The sequence below is a fragment of the Glycine soja genome, chromosome 11 (genome assembly GCF_004193775.1).
Source record: "Glycine soja cultivar W05 chromosome 11, ASM419377v2, whole genome shotgun sequence".
In the NCBI taxonomy this organism is placed as follows: Eukaryota; Viridiplantae; Streptophyta; class Magnoliopsida; order Fabales; family Fabaceae; genus Glycine; species Glycine soja.
This window is the reverse complement of record NC_041012.1, coordinates 32,613,652-32,638,664: the sequence shown is the minus strand read 5'-3', so window position 1 is coordinate 32,638,664 and position 25,013 is coordinate 32,613,652. Positions and strand designations below refer to the sequence as shown.

At 32.5% G+C, this 25,013-nt stretch overlaps 2 protein-coding genes across 2 annotated transcripts; both read left to right on the top strand.

Moving 5' to 3' along the window:
* Positions 1–731: 731 nt before the first annotated feature.
* On the top strand, positions 732–2,291 carry LOC114373193. The gene has a single exon (XM_028330719.1). It carries the CDS (start codon positions 732–734, stop codon positions 2,289–2,291), a length of 1,560 nt encoding a protein of 519 aa, XP_028186520.1.
* A 13,486-nt stretch (positions 2,292–15,777) lies between these two features.
* On the top strand, positions 15,778–23,351 carry LOC114375762 (bromodomain-containing protein DDB_G0280777-like). The gene is made up of 13 exons (XM_028333615.1): positions 15,778–15,899; positions 16,002–16,024; positions 17,378–17,661; positions 18,834–18,879; positions 19,007–19,070; positions 19,176–19,221; positions 19,319–19,417; positions 20,383–20,451; positions 20,546–20,702; positions 21,158–21,273; positions 21,630–22,803; positions 22,895–23,007; positions 23,089–23,351. Exons 2-13 carry the CDS (start codon positions 16,006–16,008, stop codon positions 23,149–23,151), a joined length of 2,250 nt encoding a protein of 749 aa, XP_028189416.1. The 5' UTR covers positions 15,778–15,899; positions 16,002–16,005; the 3' UTR covers positions 23,152–23,351.
* Positions 23,352–25,013: the final 1,662 nt, after the last annotated feature.

Here is a 25,013-nt window from a genome sequence, read left to right as displayed (position 1 = left end):
GAGTGTGTCACATTCAGCAAATATATATATATATATATATAGATATATATAATTATTGTAGATGACTTATATAATTATTGTAACAAGCAACATTAGTTTACTTGAGAAACGCTCTATGCAGATTTAATTGTACATGACAAATACATATTTGAGCTTTGTGTTTGAATTATTTTTCGTTAGAAAATTCTACTCGGACTGTGGTGTTAAATTAGTTATATGTCATTCTAACACTTATGTCATTATTTATTATATTGTTGGTTCACTTGTAACTATTGTGTACTATTACATTATTCTTCATTGAGCAAGCCATAGTTCCCCGTTTGAGGTTCAATACAATGATTAATACGGAGAGTTTGGATTAATTGTGTATTGAATCTTGAATTGTCCGTTTGGACAGTTTAGGAAGACTAATTATTTTTACTTCATTCAAACTTATAAGTTTACTATGTTATGTTATTTTTAACTAAATTTCGGACACTGCATCTTGCTTTGTTCTCCGGGTGCAAACATGATCGGGGTGAATTGCTGTCATTGCTTTCATGTCCTATACTTGGAGACCAAAGCGAAATGCTGTCGAAATTTAGTTAAATTTAACATAACCTTGTTAACTTGTTTGTTTGAATGAAGTAAGAATATGTCTTCCTGAATGGGGTAGGGTCACACCTTTTTACGAAAAAAGAGAGGTTCGCATGCATATCGAATAATGTTCCTCGTCTGACACTACAACAAAGATGGATCGAAGTTGGATGAAAAGACCACGCATAAGTGAAGAGTACGACAATGGGGTTGAAGGTTTCTTAAAATTTGCTAAAGATAATGCATTTGACGTTGGTGGACTATACTTCTGTCCTTGTCTTAAATGTTTGAATGGGCGACGACAATGTTTGGATGACATTAGAACACACCTTATATGTGATGGTATCTGTCCTACTTATACAAAATGGATATGGCATGGTGAGTTACCAGAAATGTCATCAACCCCTCCAACTGGTCCAGTTGATGAACAAGTCGGTGATTATATAGAAGACATGCTACGTGATCTTGGACAAGAGGGTTTTAGGCAAGCACATGCACCGTATTATGACACCTTAGATAATGATTCAAAGATTCCATTGTTTATTGGATGCACTAAGTACACACGATTATCAGTGGTGTTAGCTTTGGTCAATTTGAAAGCAAGATTTGGGTGGAGTGAAAAAAGCTTCAATGAATCACTGTTATTATTGAAGAATATGCTTCCTGGAGATAACACGTTACCCAAGACTCATTACGAGGAAAAGAAGATATTGTGTCCTGTTGGCATGGAATACCAAAAAATACATGCTTGCCGTAATGATTGCATTTTGTATAGACATGAGTTTACTGAATTGCGCAACTACCCTACATGTGGGGTGTCACACTACAAAGTGAGTTTTGGCGCTTCCAGTGAAGTTGGATCCACATACATTGATGTCCTATCAAAAGTGTGTTGGTATCTTCCAGTAATACCAAGGTTTAAGCGATTATTTGCTAATGCAGAAGATGTGAAGAACCTAACATGGCATGCTGATGGCAGGACCAAAGATGGATTGCTCCGTCATCCTGTTGATTCTCCTCAATGGAAGAAAGTTGATGAGTTGTATCCAGTGTTTGTCGAAGATCCCAGAAACCTAAGGGTTGGTCTCGTGTCGGATGGAATGAATCCATTTGGAAGCTTAAGTTGCAATCATAGTTCATGGCCTATTTTGCTGATCATTTACAACATGCCTCCTTGGTTGTGCATCAAGCGGAAGTACATAATAATGTCTATGATGATAACCGATTCAAGACAACAGGGAAATGACATTGATGTGTATCTTGCTCCCTTGATTGAAGACCTCACTAAATTTTGGGTAGAAGGGGTTGATGTGTATGACAGGAATGCTCATAAGTCCTTCAGGTTGCGTGCTATGATTTTCTGCACCATTAATAACTTTCCAGCATTTGGGAATTTGAGTGGATATAGTGTGAAAAGCCACCTCGCTTGTCCCATTTGTGAGAAAGACACAAGTTACATCCAATTAAAGCATGACAAAAAGACAGTATATACTAGACACTGTAGATTTTTAAAACCTTTTCACCCATATAGGCAGCTGAAGAAAGCATTTGATAGGACATCTGAGATTGACAGTGCACCAATTCCTTTGTCAGGTGTTGAAGTTTTCGATCGTGTGAAGAACATTTGCAATATCTATGGGAAGACACACAAAAAAGATGGCGCTCCCAAAAACATTTGGAAGAAAAGGTTCATCTTCTTTGATCTGCCGTACTAGTGCAATTTAGATGTGAGACATTGTTTATATGTTATGCATGTTGAAAAAAATGTCTGTGACAGTTTGGTTGGCACACTGCTTAACATTAAAGGGAAGACAAAAAATGGTTTGAAATGTCGGCAAGATTTAGTAGAAATGGGAGTACGACAGCAGTTGCATCCTGTGTCAAAAGGTCTTTGAACGTATTTGCTGCCCGCATGTCATACAATCTCAACCAATGAGAAAAAAATGTTTTTGTCATTGTCTGAAAAATGTCAAAGTCCCACAAGGATACTCTTCAAATATCAAGAGTCTTGTATCAGTGGATGAAATGAAATTGGTAGGCTTGAAGTCCCATGATTGTCACGTTTTGATGCAACAATTATTGCCTGTTGCCATTCGTGGAATATTGCCTGACATAGTTAGGTTTGCAATAACTCGACTATGTTTTTTCTTCAATGCAATCTACAGCAAAGTGATTGACCATAAACAGTTGAATGATTTGGAAAATGAGGCTGCCATTATCATTTGTCAGTTGGAGATGTACTTTCCCCCAGCTTTTTTTTGACATAATGATCCACTTACTTGTTCATCTTGTTCGAGAAATACGGTTCTGTGTGCCTGTATATCTGAGGTGGATGTATCCGGTTGAGCGGTACATGAAGGTGTTGAAAAGTTACACGAAGAATCAATATAGGCCAGAAGCAACCATTGTTGAAAGGTACATGACAGAAGAAGCTATTAAGTTTTGCTCTGCTTACATAAAAAATGCATCAGCTTTTGGTATTCTTGAAAGCTGTCATGACGCTACACGGCAAGGTAGGGGCATGCGAGGATTCAATGTTGTAACCATGGATCACCAGCAAGTATCACAAGCGCATTTATATGTACTAAACAACATAGCCGAGGTTATACCATACATAGATGCTCACAAAGAATATGTGGCAGCTTCTCACCTAAACATGAATATGATGAGGGTGTTGCAGGAACACAATAGGAGTTTCATTAATTGGTTTAGAAATACAATATTTGCTAGCGACAGTGCTTCTAAGACATTATCATTGCTAGCTGTTGGGCCGAATCTTAATGTCCTCACTTGGAAGGGTTATGACATCAACAATTATTCCTTCTACATAAAGTCACAGGATGATAAAAGTACCGTGCAAAATAGTGGGGTCATGATTGATGCTCATTCGGACCACTTTAGTAGTGTATCAGATAAGAATCCTATTTGAGCTTCCATGGCTTATTATGGAGTCATAACCGATATCTGGGAGCTAGACTATGGTGAATTTAGAGTGTCTGTTTTCAAGTGCCAATGGGTTAATGGAAATGTCGGACTTCGTCAAGACAAATTGGGTTTTACTTTGGTTGACCTTCAAAGGATTGGTTACAAGGACGAGCCTTTCATCATGGCAGCACAAGCAAGACAAGTGTTTTATGTTGAAGATCCTAGTGACTCAACATGGTCAGTTGTACTTCAAGGGAAAATAAGTGGTATCCTTGTCGATACCGATCATGCAACCCTTGATGTTAACGACATGCCTACGTTTGCACCACAAATGCCTTCAATAAATGCTGAAAACGGCGACGATGAAGTGTATGCAAATCATATCGATAATGATGAAGGTTTATGGGAAAATATGCCAACTTAAATGCGGTAAATAAAACAATAATGTTAAACTTTTCAATAGTCATTTTCAATTTATAGTTTCTTGTCTTTCATTACACTTTGATACTTACACGTTCAATCTCTCAAATTTGGGTAACTTTATATTTTTGCAGGACCCATGGCAACACCCCCGAGATCCCCTCCACCTCCTACATCCCCTCCACCTGCTGATTCACCAAGCGCAATCACAAAATCGAAGACTCAACAAGCAACTAGGCTGAGGAAATTGACCCCAAGAACCTTGGATCAACCACGACCAACTGTCAACATCAACCCCATTATTGGTTGAGGTTCTGGTCTAGAAAAAGAAAATTTTCACAGTTACTTAGGGGTAGTGGCATGGGAGAAAATCCCTATTGTGCATTCATCTTGGAAAGTTGTCCCGGAATCACTTAAAAATATTGTATGGAATGACATTTTGGTAAGTGCGCTTAACTAAAAACTTTGATTTCATTTGTGTTTCCTTTAGGCCAAATTGTCATTTTTGCAGTTAGTGTTTGACAAACTATTTGTTATTTCATGGAAAATTTGACATCCCGGAAGGAACTGCTGCCAAGAAGAAGGTCATGTCTACTGTTGCGAACAGATGGAGGCAATTTAAGTCCTCCTTAACCACTAGATATATATATGCTGAGAAACAAGGTGAAGATAACCCAGATGCAGCTTCTAAGTATGGTATGGAGCGATAAACATGGGAGCAATTTGCAAAAAGTCGTCAGACCCCTACTTGGCAGGTTTGAATTGAATTGATATTTCACAAGTTTTGTTAGTTAAATTTTGTTAACGTTATATCACAATGCATTGTATTTGTTACTGCGCACAAGGAATTCGGAAAACAGCACAGAAGATTAAAAAATTCAATGACTCCCCCCATGTATTGTATCGCGGAGGGTACGAACTTATGGAAAGAAAATTCATGGATGAGAAAATGAAGACAAGAAAAAATCAAGCTGAGTTTACAGAAAATACACCGATGGTCGTAGAACCTTCATCCCCAATTGTAAGACACATTAAGTGGAAGATGGCTAGAACAAACAAATATGGACAAATGACATCTGAAGCAGCTCAACAAATCTCTGACAAAATTGTAAGTGGAATTAAAGCCTTCGTGGCAAATTTAATAGGTAAATGGTATATCATTCAACTTTTCACTAATTTTTGGCTATTTGTGACAGGATGAATTACAAGAACAAAGCACACAAGGTACGTTTGTACCGCATGGCCGGAACGACATATTGAACACTGCGCTTGGTTGGGAAGAGCATCCTGGTCGTGTCCATGTTGTTGGACACGGTGTCACCATTAGTAGTTACTTTGGACAGCATTCAAGTGCCTCTAACAGTTATGTGGCAACGATAACCCCAGATCAGCTGGTTCAAATCATAGGTAATCCCAAGCAAGAGTGGAGGAAAGAGCTAGAAGACGAAAGCAACAAGAAAATGGACATCATGCAAAAGGATTTGGATGAAATCAAGACTGGGTTTTCCCAAATGCAAACTCAACAGTCAACCCCTGTACAACCGGCTAACCCGAATGTGTTGCTTGCACGTGTTAGCACCAAAGAAAGTTGTGCAGAAGCTGTTACAAATGTTGTTGTTGGGGACCCATCTGCAGTTGACAAGAATACCATGGGGTTGTATGTTGTTTGTGGCGACAGTAAACATTTGGTGGCCGTAGGAAAGGTGTATCAACTTGGCGGCATGATACACAATGTTCCTTACGCAGATGAAGTCGTGAGGGTTTCTATGGTTACTGTTTATGATGGTGACGCAAGGGTCCCAATTCCCACGCCTGAGATTGAATATGTCAGGGAGGCCATGAACACATTCATTGGCTGGCCAACTAATCTTGTGAAACCTTTCTTCGATGTAAGTAAAATGATTTTCCTTGTGGTTCCCCTATATTAAATGGCATATTCCAATACCTCCTGTTCAATTAAATTTAATATTTATTTTATAAAACCATATAGGATTCCAATCAAAATGTAAGGAAGCCAGAAGGACGTGTTGATCAGTCAAATGTAGGTGTTGCAAAGGATCCACTTGGAGAAATCATGAAGATACTTTATGAAGTGTATATGAATCCAGTGGAACTGCCGTGAGAGGCTAGCCGATTTGGAATTCCAAATATAGATGCAAAATTTTACATTACACATGCTGATATGGCTGAAATAATATCAGGTCACAAGTGTTTAAACATTTCTATACTGCAGTTGTGGATGATGTAAGTCATTTAATTGCAACCTTTAACCCTAAATGTTATCATAAGCAACAAATTGTAAATGTAATACATTTGTGGTATAATGATTGTATTGTCTTTCAAATAGGTATTTGGATGAGTGTTCTACAACCAGAGGTGATGGCTCAGTGTATGGCTTCCTTGAGCCTCAATCAATACACATTGGTAAGGAGGACCGTCAACAATGTCAACTTTATATTGAGACATGGGTGAAGGAATCACAACAACGCTTGTACTTAGGAGCATACTTGCGTCAGTAAGTTAACATTATTTGTGGTATTTAACAAAAGTTATGATTTCTAAATTTGCTAATTATAATCGTCAACTTCAGGTCGCATTGGCAACTATTTGTTCTGTGTCCTATGGAAAACATGGTTGTTTGGTTTTGTTCGTTGCGAAAGAAGCCTGATGTGGCAATAAAAGCTGTAATAAACAGGTACGAGTGTAAATGTACTTTAAGATAGCCGAGCTGTCATTGTTGTTGAATATGTAGGGTAAATGTTTGTTATAAGTAACATCGTATATAATTTTGTTTACTAGTGCAATGAAGACAATAAGTAGTTCTTTGGAAGGCATGTCTCAGCAACCTCCACCTTGGTGGATTGAACCCAAGGTTAGATGGCCATTTAGATGAAGCCCTATGTAATTTTTAAAGGGTTCAAGGTATAATAGTTATTTTCACTGATAAATATAGTCATGTTCAAAGTGGAGGATACGAGTGTGGATACTATGTCATGCATTGGATGTGGTGCATCGTTAATGGCGGCTTGAAGGATGACTGGAACAAGGTATATATACAAAGTCTAATTTCAATTTCCACGTTACTTTATATTTGTTTAATTACAAATAATGTCTTCCATTGTTATTTTTGTAGTGGTTCTCGGATGGATCAGCGTTAGACGTGGAGGCCATGACAATAATTCGAAAGAATTGGGCAACTTACTTTTTAGCTATTAGAAATAACAGATGCTAAATATGATGTACATTATTATGACCGAGTATATTTTAAATTTCATGACACCCTTTAGTGGTATATTTTAATCAGTTGTTTCATGTGACAAACTTGTTTTTTAAAAACGTACGTAATGGTTTAGTGAGGAGACTGTTTATTATGAAATTGTTTTGATTTGTTGTAGTCTCATATTAGAAAATATATATTTTGATAGGATGAATGCAAAGGTTGTGGCAACTGAAGCTGGAGGAAAAACAATATCCAAATAGGTATGTTAACACATCATTTTAACCCTTTGGAATCTTTTCAACAACAACCAGGGATAACTGGTTCTGGTGCTCGACAAGTGAACCCTTCTGCAAGTGGGCTTTCATTTCAAGTTATTTTTGGTTTCAGTCATGAAGTGTGGTTACTCTTTTTGGATGATGATTGAAACTTATTGATACAAAAATTATTAGTTGTTACTGGTATCTTTGAAGATAGCATGGAAAGATTATATTGTAGATTGTCATTTGTGCGAAACATATCATTATTGCAATCCATGTATGGTTCATAAAATTCTTGTGGCTCAATTGAACACGGTCAATTCCCATCTCTTCTTTTGCTTTGTTAAATGCAGGTGGAAGAACTTGAGAAGGAAATCATTGAGTCTAGAGACAAAATAGAATTTTACTGTGCAAAAATGAAGGAACTTGTGAGTGTTACTCTTTCTTTCTTCCTGTGTATCTTATTAAGACTCGTACAGTTACACAGAAGCAGGTGTTACTGTTATTCACACCTTATGTGTTTTACACCTGTCTGGCTATCAGTCTCTTCCACGAACATATTATGTTGTATTTATTTAGCCAACGTTTTGTTTTACAGGTCAGGGCGACCTACTTATTCGGATGCTTGGGTAAACCAAGTTACTTGGATTTCAGGAATGTTATCTTAACCTATTACTAAGATACATCTCCTTTTTTAACTGTATTTGGTTAGGGGCATCCAAGCATACACAGGAAGAGGTTAGAGTGAGAGAAAACACCAAATCAATTATAGAGAACATTAGTAATGATACATACACATTGTTGCACACTTCTTCATATCTTTCACCTTAATTTTCATCCAAATTTTCAACTTACTATGACTCCTTGGACATTTGTAGTTGTTAACTTGACTCCTATTGATCTTCCTGGCCTTACAAAGGTAGCAGTAGGTAAGCAACGAATTGGATGTGTCTTTTTGGTCCTTTGTTTTGGTTAACCCTGTGGGAATTGTTAGACATTTATTATGGTGATTTGAGAGTGATATGCTAACAGATGGTTTTTTCAAAATACAGAGGGCCAACCAGATTGTAGATCTTGCAACATCTGATGCAATTAAAATATCCCGTGAAGTGGATCCCACAGGTAATTTCATATTTTATTTTCTGTAATCTTCATTACTATTTATTCTACAATTTAATGGTTCTTTTTGGTCCCCAAGAATCAATGAGTTTGAAAATGTACAATTGACCAAGATTCAAATGGATAAGCAATTCAATTGATTTGAACAGCAAGAAGCAAATAGTCTATTGATGTTCTAATTCTATTGTTATAGATTTTAATTTAAGGGGAAAGAACATTTGGCAAATAGTCTATTGATGTTCTAATTCTAATTCTATTGTTAACAATTGTTCTTGCATTAACATCATTGTTCATGGAGAGGCTATGCAGGAAGCGGGGAGCTGGTTTTGTTTGGGGAATCTCAAATATCATCGATGACTATTTGCTTTCTTGCAATGCTAGTAGTAACCTATGTGGCAAATAACATGGGCTATATAGGCAAAGATTTATCACCAACTGGCATTGTGATAGTTGTGTTGATTATCTGCACCATTCTTGGGTTTCCACTGGCAGTAAGTTGCCCTACTCTATTGCTAAAAGCATATTGTTCCTTTCCTATCAACATTGAATATGTGGCTAATACATATTAGTTGCATTAATTGATTTGCTTTAGCTAATACATATCAGCTTAAATTGTCTTAACTCTTATGTTGTATAATCTCTCTCATTTTTTTGTCCTAAATCTGGCAATAGTGGTCCCATAGGTATTTCTTCTTTTGAACAATTATGGGAAGTCAAACTACATTTATGTATCAACCTAGTGTGAAGCATAATCTTAGTAAATTTTTATTCGAACATAGTCTAGTTTTATTATTTGATATATGCTATCCTGAATTGAATGTAATTAATGGTCCTGAGTCACAAGGCGCATTATGTGCTGCTTCATGCCGCTTGATAAGACAATAGTCCTAAGTCTTGAGAATAGCTATTATTTGAATCAAAGTAAATTTAATCAGTGTGACACTTTTGTAATATCAAACTGATACAATGAAAACTCAAAGTGCATTTTGTTTTCTCCCAAATATCACATGTCAAGAAACTGGCAGATTTTAATATGGTATACATAAATTATGAAGTCACTTGCATATAAATATTTTCTGTTAGAAACTGTTAATTTTTTCATCCATTGTAATTGAATTTGAAAGAAACCCACTTGCATATAGGTGCACTTATTATCGTTGTATTTGAAACCTTAAAAGTGTGATTTGATTGGATTTGATAGTATGTCCTTTACATTGAAGTGACTAGATTAATCGATTCTTCAATTGGAGCTTGTTATGAAAAAATAAATAGGAAATTACTATTTTAAACCTTGAAATTGTAAAAGATAGTCCTCTTAGTTTCAAATTATTAAAATTTCAAAATAGTTCATGAAATTGTAGATTGTTAGTCAAGTTGGTTCAGTCACCACCCTCAGTTAACTAGCAGTGTCAGAGATGTGGTAAACCAATCACAGGGAATATTTTGACAATGTTTTTTGCAACATTTTGAAAGTTTATGAAGTATATGGTTGTTATTTGTATATGTGGTTGTTGTGTTAGATTATCAGTTGAGCCAAGTCAGCACCTTCTCAGTTCCTAACTCAACAGTCAACACCTTGTCAAAGTTAGTTTGTGCTGTCTTTCTGTTATGACAGCTGGAGTCTAAAAAAATCTAATAAATTCCTATTTTATAACTACGCTAACAAAATTTATTTATATATTAAATCATTTCCTACTATTTTATTGTTCCAAACATACTGTATGCAATTCTAAGAAAATGATGTTTTGGAGCTACTAAGTTACATCTTTATCATGTTTTAAACAGATAATAGTGTCACTGGGAAGTGGACCATGGGATCAGCTATTTGGTGGAGGAAACTCCCTAACCTTTGTTGTGGCAGCTATTTCAGCCCTTATCAGTGGACTCATAACTGTGTTGGCTATTCCTCGATCTGGTGCTCAAAAGGCTCGAAGCCATGTATGAGGTATCATGTTCTGTCTGCTTTTGGCATTTATTTCTTTCGAAGAATGATGGTGAAAATGAACAGATAGCATGGATTTGTATATAGTTATTTGTTTATTGTATCCTTTTTTCCTGAGCAAATATTTTAATCTCCTAATTGTTTCCGAATAAATGAATGAATGCTTGAATGTACTTTAATATTATTGGTCATAATTTAAAGTGAATGACCTGATTTTTTAGTGTTATTATTTTCTGAAGCAAAGAAAGCTTTGGGAACAATTTTTGTTTATGATCCTGATGAGCGAGTTGTCTGTTTAAAACAGTGAGCTTGGTTGGCTATGTAAATCATGAGAGACTTCAACAAGTTGTAGGAAAAAGGTGAATAATACTCTTCATGTCAAAAGGGTGAAAAATACTTATATCTTGGAATGTCATGTAAATGTGTAAATCATAAAAGTTATTTCCAAATACTGGTTGACATTTTGTGCAATCAGTGGAGACCTTCCTCATTGTAAATTAGTTCTTCTTGTGCAAGATGTTCTTTTCGAGGCTAATTGCAAAGTAGTTAAGTCATCTTCCATGGGTTCTAAAGTTCCATCTTGGGCAACATTCTTTCCCACCAAGACGAGTTGCTGCTGATTGGGAATTATTCCACATGAAAAATTCTTTTATTTTTAGGCAATTTTGGTTGAGCATTAGTAGTGCTTCTATAATGAAGTGTTAGAATCTTATGCATTTGTGTGACTTGTTTGTATTAGTGGCATGAATGTGTTAAGTGGGCAACAATGAACATGTGAATTGTGCTGATGGAAACCTTAATGGGGACATGGCTTAATGCTCCTTATTTTGGTATAAGTATTTTTCTTTTAAAAAAACATTCTTGAACGACTGACTTATAGTGGTCAGACATGGGATCTTCCCTATTTAAGCCACCGGACACGGGTACACTAGGTGGAACCAGACCCACAAACCCAACATGCACTATATATCACGATCCTTTGAGCATATTGTAGTCAATGATAACAACACTGGTGGCTTTCTTTTTTCTGATTTGGATTTTTCTTTGACATGTGATATCTCTTTAAATTGATGATTAATATTGATTTGAATATTGGGGATGGTGTCTAGTTACTTATATATACTCTAATTAATTAGCATCTACACCTGCAGATCCAATAATCTGTAGTTAACATGGCCTATGTCTTCAAATATTATTTTTGCCACTTGCATATTCATAAGAAGCCTGATGCGCTACTCACTTTCTGTCTTGTCTAAAATTCTAAATAGTTATGGATCCACAAGTAATTTTGGCAAGTTTTAAAATCTTTGATCCTATACTTTTCTTCTTGCAGGTGTAATTGGGAGAGCAGTATGTAAACAATGCTACCTTCTCCTACGTTACATTTTTCATCCAAGGTTGATGCTTTTTCATTCACATTGTTTTGTTAAAACTGTTGCTTGGAAAATAATTTACCTAAAATGCAGTGTTGTAGTTTTAGTTGACATTTGTAGATAACCTGGTATTTTCATACTTTGCTGCAGGCAAACGATTTTATGCTCACCATATTATATGATCTACACAATTATGGTAATTAGTTAATTAGGATATCTGTAATTAATCTATCTTTTCTTAACCATATCTACTGATAACACTCTCTGCTGTGCAACTGACACACAAATTGAGTTATTTTTGTTGTTTTCTTTTCCTTTCAACAATAGGAACTTTTAAAAAAAAAATCATATTTTGCACTATAATATATTTGATGTCTGATATGCAAGTAATTTATTGTATGACAGGAGAAGGAGGCACGGGACATAAAGATTCCAAACATTATTACATGGGAGGTTTTTGAGTTGATGATGAGGTCAAATAAATTCTCCATTCATGTGCTTTATGAAAGTTGTGCTGTGAAAGCTTGTAATAATTTGTGGACAACTTAAATCTTTCTCCTAATTTATATACACTGGATCAGTAGATATCACTGTTGATATTGCCCACAGGTCAACTATGAGAATTTTGGTACCCACACTTGTCCTCCTGCACTACAAATAGACTGGAAAGTGAATTCATGTGCTCTGATTTGATGTTTTTGTCCCAGGATATATCACTGGAGGATCCCATGTACAAAAACATAACAAGTGGACACATAGTGAGGCTGCCAATGTGCTTTTGGATGATTGTTTCAGGCTGTTGTTGGAGATTTTGGCCTTGCACCAATGTGATGCCAATGTGCTTCTAGATGACTATTGTCTACAGGCTGATTCCCATGTCACAAATACTATCTGTGGCATTGTTGGACACATTGCACCAGAGTACCTCTCCACCAGCCAATCTTCCGACAAAACAAATGTCTTTGGATTTGGCATTCTCTTGTTAGAGCTCATAACTGTAATAACAACACTTGAGTTTGGGAAAACAATTAATCAAAAAGGTGCTATGCTAGAGTAGGTAAGTCAATATTTTGCAACCGAAACAAATTGTTTGTTGCATTCCAATATATATATATATATATATATATATATATATATATATATATATATATATATATATATATATATATATATATATATATATATGACATAATAATCTAGTAATTAGTCTAATAATTAGCGTATTCAATATTTTACTCTTCATTAGGAGTTCCTCTTGCATGACTTGTCTTTGAACATGATTTATTTTGAATATTCCTATCTACACTAGGCTACAAATTTGATGAAATGCATTGGTTTTTTATTAACTCTGGAAATAGTTGAACTGGGATAAATGTTGTATTGGGATTTTATGCATCACACCCTCCAAGCATTGGTTTTCCTTAGTGTTCTTAAGTACCTTTCAATTAGAGGAAAATTTTAAAAAATAGTAGTTATTAAAATGAACATTTCATAACTTGATTTCATAATTATGGTGATCCATGAGCACTTGCTATGGAATAGCTTGGAGTGATTTCATGATCATCTAATAAATAAAATTGAAATACTCTCCTCTGTTGCAATAGTGTGGATCCATATAATTGACATCTTTGAAATTTATTTTTCAAGGTTTCATGAATCTTTATTAATTATTAGAAACAAAGATTTAACATTTATTCTGTAAAATCTGGTTGCAGATTCTGTGTTGGATGCAAAACTGAGATTAGTCAAGGAAGATTTTTAAGTTGCATGGGAGGTGTCTGGCAACGATTTGGAAATTTAGGTTCATTCAATGACCTCTTGGCCACAAACTTTGTATGTTAGCAATTTAGATATTGTATAGTAATTTAAATTCTTGCAAAATTGTAGACTATCATTAAATATGTAAATTCTTCTATTATGTAATTAAATGATTTTACAATTGTTAAAAATGATAAGTATACTTTTGCTTCTAATCAATGTTTAGAAAAAAAAATACCACCTAAAAAAACTACAAATAATATAAAACCGCACCAAAAAAATTATAAAAAAAAATTATTCTTAAACGGTTATGAGAAAAACCGTTTTAGAAAGTGAGACATACTAAGACGGTTGTTTCAAAAACCGTCTTAATATGTCTCACTTTCTAAGACGGTTATAGCAAAAACCGTCATAGAAAGTTACACATATTATCATAGAAAGTTACAAATACTAAGACGATTTTTGAAACAATCGTCTTAAAAAGCAGACATATTATAACGGTTAACAATCCAAAATCGCCTTTGATAAGCAACATATTCCAAGACGGTTATTTCAATAGCCGTCTTAAAAATACCACTATATGAAGATGGGTTCAAAATCATCGTTGTATATGTTGACACATTTTACGACACTATATTTTACGATGATTCAAAACCGTCGTAAAATGTTCTTTACAACCGACTTAAAAAGGTTCATTTGTAGTAGTGGATTGTGGTTGAAGAGTGACACAAAAGATGGTGGCAATGGTGTTTTGGGATGGTAATTTGTGTTGATAGGGGTAAGGCCAAGAGATTTTTTAGGATTAGTTTATGTTTCTATCATCACTTCAATTTTACCTATAGTACACTAGTATCGAAATCTAAAATTTGTGTACCAAATATGTCACCCATAAAATGCATAAAAAATGCCAACGATAAACTTTGTCCTTTTGAAAAAGACATTAATTCGTTGAAACTATGCCAAATATAAAATGATTTTTTACACGTAACTAAAATTTGGAAGTTTTTTTTTACACTTATAAAAGAAGAGTTTAACCATTGATTACTTGTCATATTTTATATTATATTACATATTGACAATGAACCTGCCTAATTTTTTTAAAAGTTTTGTTATTTGCAAGATTATCCAAATACACAAAATGGTTGTTGAGTAAAAATATGCAGTAAGACTTAATTTCTAACATGTTGTAATGTTTTTTTTAAAAAAAAAATTAGAGATATTTTGCATGTCGAAAGTAGATCATTCTGCTTCTTTTTTAGTTCCAAAATATTATTTTATAAACTTTGGAAATGATATATTGTAATGCTTAATTTATCGTGGTTACTTTTGTGTTTTTGTTAGAAATTAATGTTGTTTATTCGTCATGTAGATATCTACAATTATTTAGTAGCATTGTTTAAAAAATAAGGAAGAAAACTCATGTTTTTATTTCTTTTCTTATATAGTATTCAATAATGTAGAGAGAACTCCATGAATGAATAAAGTTAATTAACGAAAGTTTATTTGATATATTTTTCTGTAAATTATATCAATGCATGTATATTGTGTATTCTTATTTTACAAGTACAAGAAAAATACAAAACAAAAAATAAATAAATAACTTAAACAAAGATAAAATTTAATTATTTCTAAATGACTAGTGATAAATGTTTTATGATAGAGAAATATTAGTTGCTAAAACCAACATTGCTAAATTTTGTGAAAAATTAGTGGTGAGAATCTGTCCAAAGCTATTTTTTTGTTAATTAGAGATAAAAATTTAGATGTTTTGTTTTAGTTTTAGTTTATATGGAGTGGAACACTTTACTTAAAATGCTTAAGAATTAATGGAACAATAATTCATTAATAGTTTATAAATATCACTCTTATATTTGGCTAAATCTTAGTGATGTAAGAATTCTTTACTTTCAGAAAAACAAACAAAACGCCTAATATGTTTAATATTTTTTATTAAAAATTATTTAATTTTAATTTTATAAACTTTGTCATATCAAAAAAGACATAATAAAGCATCAAAATTGAGGCTTATTTGAAGCAACTTTTTTTTTAAAAAAATTTTTTTGAGTGGAGGACCGGTTGTCAAATTTACGTTACAAGCCATTACTGAAACTGTCACCGACAATGATACTAGCTTCCAGTAATTTTAATCAAATAGAAACTACTTTTGCTTTTCTCAAGACTTATATATTGGTTGAATGTGGTAAAGTTCTTTCATGTTGAACAAAAATAGAGATTTGTGAATCTTGAAAAATTTCTAGCTTTCAAAAGAAGAGGTTTCTTCTTCCTACTTTCTTCGACCAGAGACTTTGGTTAATTTCTTACCTTTTACCTTTCTTTTGTGACTTGAAAATTAGTGTTATATTTTTTATGGTGTAATGATGATGTTTTCTTGTTCGACCTTTTCTATCCAGGTTCATGATGTCTATCTACATGGGTATGTATCTTTACCATCTTCTGAGTAATTTTTCACTAAAGATGCTCTTTAAATCAATTTAATATCATATACTAGTTTTGTTTGTTCAATTTATTTTATTAGCATTTACCATTAACTCATTTCCAAACGTTTTGTTTTCTTTTATTTTCTTCTTAATTTTCCTCCCTACATGATTTGCATCCATGATTTGACTTATTTATAACATCAAGTTTCCTTCAAACATCATTCCGTCACAAAATAGCATGCCTTTGTATGTATCCTTAATTATTATGTTTAATTGTTTTCTCAATTTGCCCCCTTTCAAGATTTTCATGCATGAGTTGACTAACTGACTTGGAATAAACATTAATTCCTTCAAATCCTGCCCCCTTCTTTTCCTTTTGTATCCCCTGATAAATATTTAGATTAGGAATTCATTAATTACTTCATAGTTTTATTTTAATCTATTATAACAAGTTTACATTTCGTCAAGTTGTAAGACTAGTAATGAGTCAATTGAGTTGATCTAACTCGACTCGACTAACCACTCAATGAAATTTGGTTCCACATATGTGTGTGTGTGTGAGAGAGAGAGAGAGTATAAAATGTACTATGTGATAATTCTTGTATATTGTGATAAGTGAAAAGTTTTAATTATAGCTATTAGATTAAAATTAAAAGTTCAAATATTTAACATAGGCATGTGTTTTATTTATTTCATAATTCTATTTTAGTTGGATGTTTTTCATCTTCACTTATCTACTTTAATTATTTTTTTTTGTAAATCTTGCTTTCATGGTTGGATTCTAGATCTTTTAAAAGCAACTAAAATATTTCCCCAAGTTTCACTTGTACTTGTTTGACTTATTTAATGCTTCTATTATTTATTTATTTTACTTAATTTAACACTTGAACCATCTATCCTTGTCCATTTTTTAAAATTTATAAGGACACCTTATTAACACCTATAATGTCACAATTTCTCTCTATCCTTTTTTATATGACATCATATTACTTTTCAAACTCAAACTTCTCTGTTTTCTTTCTTTAAGTGTCAAATAGCATGAGATGCACATACTTCCTTTTTCTATTGAAATACATGTCTAGTAACTATTATAGTTTTACTCATTTAAGTTATAATATGACAAATAAAAACATTGATGAATTACAAAGATGATTATACCTAGTTTTTTCTCAATAAAACTAAATTTACAAGACACTAAAGACATGCGTTTAAATAAAATCAAAGATAGGATACTTTTTATATTAAAATTGACTAAATTTTCCAAAAAGAAAAAACATATTTAAGGCAATGATGTAAATAGAATGCACAGTAGAGTCTACCTTCTCAAATGCATGTCTTGATACATATAGGGTCAAAAAGAAAACGAATGAAATTTCAAGATGAAATAGAATGGATGGGCAGAAGAAGGAGTTCTAGAATCATTGCTTTGGAAGAAAAAAAGCTCAAGGAAAGAGAAAGGAAACTAGCGTTGGCATTGGAAAGGAAGAACAAGTCAATGAATCATGACAAACAAAAAGGAAAGGCAACAATTGAAGTACAAGATGACTTGAGGGATTTTAGTGAGCATGAAGAGGGTTCAACCAAGAAAGGACACAAAAGCAAAGAATTTTATCAACTGATCTCTTCAATCAAGGTGTGCCTCCATGATTTTATTTTATTTTTGAACATCTTAACTGAACAGAGCATAAATATTATAAATGTCCCTTCTTGAATGCAAATACCTATGCATTTTCTTTATTTTTGTTGATTTTATAATATTTATGATTTGTGAATCTGACAATGAGAACTCATTAAATATTGTGAGTTGCAATATACTACTTCTTCTTTTTTTAATTGTCAGATTTTCAAAAAAAAAAAATTGTTCCTATTTATCTCGCCCGCAAAGTTCAAAATCACATTAATTATTATTTTATCAAATATATCCTGACTTGCCTCATAATTTTTAATTAATTTACTCATCTATTTATTGTGGAGTGGAGAGAGAAAGGGTTAAAAATAGGAAAATTCACAACAATTTTTTTAAAATCAAGAAAATCACTGCATTTCTTGATTTCTATATAATAACCTTAAAAGATAGATAAAAGGAACAAAGGGAGTATAATTTACTAATGTCAAAATATTAGTTTCATGAATTGATATAGATAAATAATTACATTTTTTTATTCAAATAGGTGGATTTAAAAACATTAATGTGTCTCACTTAAATAATTTTTTTACATGATAGAATTTACAAAATTGAAATATAACTCTTCTTTGAAAAAAAATCAAGTAATGATTCTTCATGAAATTGAGTCTATTTTAGATTGGAGTTTTCATGATAACCTATTGATTCCAATAAACACAAAATATAAAAGAATAGGGAGTTCAATATAGTATTACTAATAACAAAACTTATCAGACTTGGTTCTTTCTTGGTAGTGTTTTTGCCTTCCCTTTAAGTAAACTTTGTGAGGATAATTGATTGTCTAAACCAAACCATCTGATAGTGGTTAATTTCTTACGTATTTCTTTTATACATAAATATTTTTCTCGAAAAAATATCTCTATTATCCACTTCTTTCCTAACGAATATTAATTCTATTTAATATAATTTCATCTCCAACTTCCTTTAATACACACACACACACAGAAATATTGAGCTTAAGATTACTTTAGTGAAAACTTGATATCGCACTTGCATGTAAGGTTGCACCCTTTCTCAATGGAAAGGTTTGAGTCTCCTATTTGTTTTTTCTAGCAAATATCCTCTATATTTCCTTAATTTGTTCATTTACTTTTTCAACCATTTCAATGTCATCAATACAGGAATTAGAAAGACACTCTGAGAATGTAAGCACTTCAGGATCAAATGGTATGCTTATAACTATCTTGAGCAGACACAAGTAGATTTAGCAATATCACTCGGGAATACTTCCATTACATGTGATTTTTCCTTAGTATAATGATATAAATACAATTGTTGTCCTTTTCACTTACAGACTCATCTTTAAATGGTGTGTCACTAAAGAACATCCTTCAAATAATCATAGATTTCCTACAAAGGTAAAAATCATATTACTTTATTAATGTTTTTAAATTCTTAGAAATGGATGAAATATATAATTTTCTATTACAAAAATCTCACTAGAATGTTGTTTAAATGTGAAGGGAAGACCCAAATGAGCTACTTGCTCAACCAATTAGTTTTGATGTGGTTAGTTGTTTACTTTTAATTTGAAGATCTAATAAATTAATTCTCTTATGTTTGATAACTGAGATTTGTTAACTATGTTGAATGATCACTTTGAAAGGTGGAAAATTACTACGAAATTGTGAAGCAACCAATGGATTTCGGTACCATAAGGGCAAAAATTCACGAGAGCTTGTACACAAATCTCGAACAGTTCAAGGTTTGAAGCACATATCATACCTTATTGCTTTGCTTTGTTATTTTTATTATTAGCACAAATTACATCAACAACTATTATATTTAAAAATTATACTTAATTACCTATGTTATTTTTAAAGACACTTTGTACTAGATATGCGTATAAAGGAAGAAAGATTTTTGTAGTTTCAAAAACATAACAAGAGTGTCAGATTGTAAGAATAATACATAAAAGAAGAGTACAAGTGTATAATATCTAAAATAAAAAGAATATTTGTATAAGAAGTATTAAAAAACAAGGAACATTAATGCGATCATCCATTCCATTTTGTACCATGAATAAGTAATAACATTGTTGAATTCTATATGTTTCACAAGTGCAATGAAAAAATAGATGTTATAGGTGAGCTTTACCTTCTTAAATGAGTTCAGTTAACTCAAATTAAATTAATCTAGGTCTAGTGTGATTTTCAAGAGTATCTTAGACAAGAAAAAAAATTGAATTGTCTTTACTAAAAAATTACATTTTACTAAAAGAAAAACAAACATTCTTCTGACTCACCTTTCTACACAACATTCAATTCCAACTGTAATTTCTATCAACTGCAGCTGTTTTGTTTTTTCCCTGTAATCAAATAAGCGAGGGAATGAGTCTTAATTATTTTGAGAATAAGTATCTATATTATTTTGGTTTTGTTATACCTAAATCTTATGGCTTACACATAACACATTGTGCATCCATTGACTACAACTAATCCAAAATAATATGATTAAAGTATCTAGCTCCATGTCGTTAAACCTTTTGTGACATATCACTTCTTTATTTATTACCTAGCTTTGAAACACTTTTATCATAGTCAAACTAATGTTTCATTCACCAACAATGTTTGACACAAGTGGTAACAACTTGTGTCTCTTATTAATAAGGATTACTTCATACCAATAAAAAAAAATACTGATGTTTCATTTGATTTCAATGATGCATAGCGTGATGTCTTTCTAATGCTCTCCAATGCAACGGATGTCTATCCAACAACCTCAAAATATCACCAAGTGGTATGAGCAAATAAAATAGAAAAAAACTTTAAAATTTTCAATTTTATGCACTATAAAATCTTGAATAAGCTTTGTTCAATATTATTTCTTTCAGGCTGAAAATATTAGCAGGGATGCTAAGTGCGTTTTTGAGGCTCTTGCTGAGCCTCAAAATTTTGATTCAGAACTTTCCCTAGACAAGACATGCCCAACTAGAAAGCCACAAAATGGGAAACTTGGAACCTCACGGAGGGTTTCTCCAAAAGTTGCTAGTATGGAAACTCGATCCTCATTTAACCTTCATGTACTCTTAATAGTCATTTGTTCATTCTACCAGTGATGAATAAAAATTGCATGTTTTGGTTAGAAAAACAAATCTCCTTTCACTATATTTAGAAAATGAATTGAAAATATTTAAAGGGAGGAGGATTGAGTGGTACCCTTTCCCTGCTAACAACTATGTAATTGACATCATTTTCATGATCATTAATCCATCCATGATTTGTTATGCATGTGCATGTAATACTAACTCATTAACTATTTACTTTATTCTCTAAAGTTAATTACTCATTTTAGAGGAACCAGATCCAATTTGTACATATTAATTAAAGAAAAACTCATAAATAATTTGTACATCAAAACTATTTCAACTTTTACTTTATTCTCTTTTTCTTATTGTTTCAATGAGTAAGAGCAACCAACTAACTGTATTTTCCTCTTAATATAGAGAGAAAAAATGTTACTCATGTTATGGTACCTGAAATAGAAAAGAGGCATATGTATTGGCCAACAAGCAAGCCACTGATTTCAGAGGTTCTGTGTGCTAGCAATCCTAATATTCAAGTAAGTTTTGTTCTTCATCCAAACAACCATACAAACTGATAATAATTAATAAATACGAGTAATAGTTGGGAAGAGTGTAAGATACACATTGGATATGTAATAAAGTAGTAAGTACATCATATGGAGTCACATTTGCGCATAAAAACATTCTAACTAGTGGAACTTACACTCTACACATAAGAACTGATTTAATGATGGCTAAAAATTTGAAAGAAGAACAATAGTCTATTCTTAATTCCTTATGAAACATATCCACATAACTCTCAATTAATATTACTTTCCATGTACATGTTTCAAGAATCCTATTTTTATATTATAAAAACTATTACCATTCATAATGCATGTTGGTATTGCAGTTGAAGACAAATTCAATTAAGTACAAAGAAAGTCTGTTACGGTTTGTACAAGATTTGGGACCAACGGCTAAAAGGGTTGCGGCGAAAAAACTAGAAGCACTAAGGGATCAACAACTATGCAATGTTGACACTCCAACTCCACAAACACAGCCTACAGTTCTCAATGCTCAGACACTTGCTTTAGCCATTCCCTTTCTCAATAGGTCACTCACCACCATTCCTGGCTCTGCAGCTCAGGGAAACAAAATTTTCAACAACAATAATGTTGGTGGAGTTAACATAAAGGATGTTCCTTATCAAGGAAACAAGACCAATACAAATGATAGCTGGAATGCTTATGTTGCTACTCTTTTGAGCAACAGGTTTTTAAATAATGACAAAGGAGAAAGTTCTAGTGGAAGAATTGAGAACTTCAACACATTGTCTCCCCGTGTTTATCCGACAACAAGTGTGATCTCAGGACCTAGCATTAGCCTCCCAGAGTCATCATCTCTTGTGCCTCAATCAAGGATAAGAAACTTCATGTCTAGCATGCCAAGCAATAATCTCTCACAAATTTCTCATGCGCATAAGCCAAGGCCAGAAGATATTATTAACCTCTCAGATTTGTCTCTTGTGTCTCAACAAAGGCCAGAAAACTTCATTTCTTACATGCCAAGCAATAATCTCTCACAAATTTCTCATGCGCATAAGCCGAGGCCAGAAGATATTATTAACCTCTCAGATTTGTCTCTTGTGTCTCAACAAAGGCCAGAAAACTTCATTTCTTACATGCCAAGCAATAATCTCAAACAGATTTCTCTTACACAAGAGCCAAATAATCTCTCACAGTTTTCTCGTGCTCATGAGCCAAGGCCAGAAGATATTATTAACCTCTCTGATTTATCTCTTGTGTCTAAAGCAAGGCCAGAAAACTTCGTGTCTTGCATGCCATGCAACAATCTCAAACAGTTTTCTCTTGCACGCGAGCCAAGACCAGAAGATTTTGTTAACCTCTCAGACCTGTCCCTTGTGTCTCAACCAAGGCCAAGAGACTCAATGTATGCCATGCCCAGCAATAACTCTATTGATCCATCTCTTATGCCCCGTCCATGGCAAGCAAACTCCATGTATTGCTTGAATTCCACAAGTGTATCTCCTTTGCCACTACCAAATCAAGGAATGTCAGTTTCAAGTAAGATCCTTTCAGTTTCAATTTCAACTATTTTTCCTTTCAATAGCTGCAAACTTTTCCAATGTGTCAAACACTTCATTATATGATTTAGGCACATCGGACTCGTCATCCATGAACCATAGTACTTCCACAATGTTGCATGGAATTCATGATCAGGTCCTGCACAATGCTACACCATACACTCCATTTGACATGCAAGTACAGGTAAATTAGTCAACTAAACCCTCATGAAACATCATCAAACATGGAAAATTTTGAAAATGTGGTGTTTTCTTTCGGGTGCAGAATCAATATTCCTCATATTTTCAGCTGGATGAAACAAGTGGTGGTTGGAGACAACGCTTATAACTTGTTTGGAAATGCTTTTGACACACATTTGCAATGAAAAGTCATGTCTTTGCCCAAGCAATCAAGTACTTAATTTTGAAGTTTATATTGTTGAATGTGATAAGTTGCATCCCGGAATTATTTCGAGACATATCCTATATCAACTTTAATAACAAAGACAACTAGACCACCTGTTCAGCGTATCTTGTTTTTAGCACACACAAAAAAAAAAAAAACAGTAGTATATAAAGTTAAGGAAAATTTTTGTGGGAGTTTAAGTAAATATAAATAAAATGTGATATGTACTTCATTAAGTTAGACCAAAACCTATCAATAAATTTTTTTTTTTAAGAAAGAGAGACTAAAGCCCTCGATATAAAATAATAATATTATTTATACTTATCAAAATCTAGAATTAACGCACGTGAGAGTGAATATGAACAAGGTAAATTCTTAGACTTCACACCCCGGATCAGCTTGTAGATAATAGTTAATAGATAATGTGATACATGGAGGACTGGTGCGTATAATAGAGTTTTTAATAATATTTAAGACAAAAATTATCATCATTTGTGATACATTGCATATAGTTATATTTTATTTTATTATTTTTATAATTATTTTTTGGATATTTAAGAATATATTTTTTAGAATTTTAATATTTTTACCTTTTTAGTTTATTTCACTATTTTACATTTATTTCATTTTATAGGGAAAGAGAATCTCAATTAGGAGTAAAAAGGGAGTTACTAATTAAAGAAAAAAGTCAAGAAATTAGATAGGTTGATATTACGAAATATTAGTGGAGCTTCTATAAAAAAAATTTTACTTCTTCTAGAAAATATTTATGATATTCTTATCTTATTTTTTAAAAAAAATTTAATTAGGAATATTTTTAATGTATATGTTTTTATTTATTTAGGCTTTAGTAAAATTGGGCTTTTTTAGTAAAGCAAGAGGGACGTTTGTTTCACAAACTATTTCTTTAATGTTGAGATTTTCTTTTTGGAATATAACACAGGAATGTATTTTTGGGTATTTAAAAAAAATGTGATATATCTAGCAATAATTGTTTTATACGAGAATATATTTTTTTCAACTCCATATTCCCGGAAATAAACAAAAAAAGCTGTGAAAAAACACACCATGGATCCGAGGGTAAAGTAAGTAAAATTTAAGCTTTAGGTCCATCAAAAAGTTATATTTTTATTTGTTTTTATAAAACAAAAAAGTCACTAAGTATTAACAAAAAGGTCATATATTTTGAAAAAACATTTAGTCTAATATATATTTTTAATTTTTAATAAATATTTAAATTTTATATTTATTTTTAATAATTTTTTTATTGAATTCTTAATAAAATAACTTTATTTTTTATTCTTGACACTTTTTTTAATGCATAAAAAAAATTATATTTACTCCCTTAAAAAAAAACTTGTTATTAATCTTTTTTAAAGGGACTAATAACAAATGAAAAAAAGTTATCATGAAATATCAAATTCGTTAATCTATCAGACTATAAAAAATGGCAAAAATTAAAAATATTTTTTTGTTTTATCAGAAAAAAAAATTATTAAAAAATAAACATAAAATTCAAATATTTATTAACAACTACTAACGTATTTTAGCAAAAAGTTTAATATATAAATTTTTTATTTAAAATAAAAAATTCTCTTAAAATTCTCAATAGACCTCACTCAGTCTAATCCTAAATTAGTATTTCCTTCTCTATGCTAAAGAGTAACCTTGAATCCTGTTCCATCAAGGACCTTATTGATGTAATGATTGAAACATGAGGATTATGGCTTGCAACACCTTTAGTCATCATCAGCAAAGCTATTCTAGAATCTGTTTCACAAATTAGAAAAGGAAAACCAGCCTCC

Excerpts from the sequence above, each read along its gene's own strand:
- LOC114373193 (XM_028330719.1), top strand. The coding sequence starts at position 732 with ATGGATCGAAGTTGGATGAAAAGACCACGCATAAGTGAAGAGTACGAC.
- LOC114375762 (XM_028333615.1), top strand. Across the intron at positions 21,274-21,629 it reads CTAGCAATCCTAATATTCAA|TTGAAGACAAATTCAATTAA; the intron begins GTAAGTTTTGTT and ends TTGGTATTGCAG. Across the intron at positions 23,008-23,088 it reads CATTTGACATGCAAGTACAG|AATCAATATTCCTCATATTT; the intron begins GTAAATTAGTCA and ends TTTCGGGTGCAG.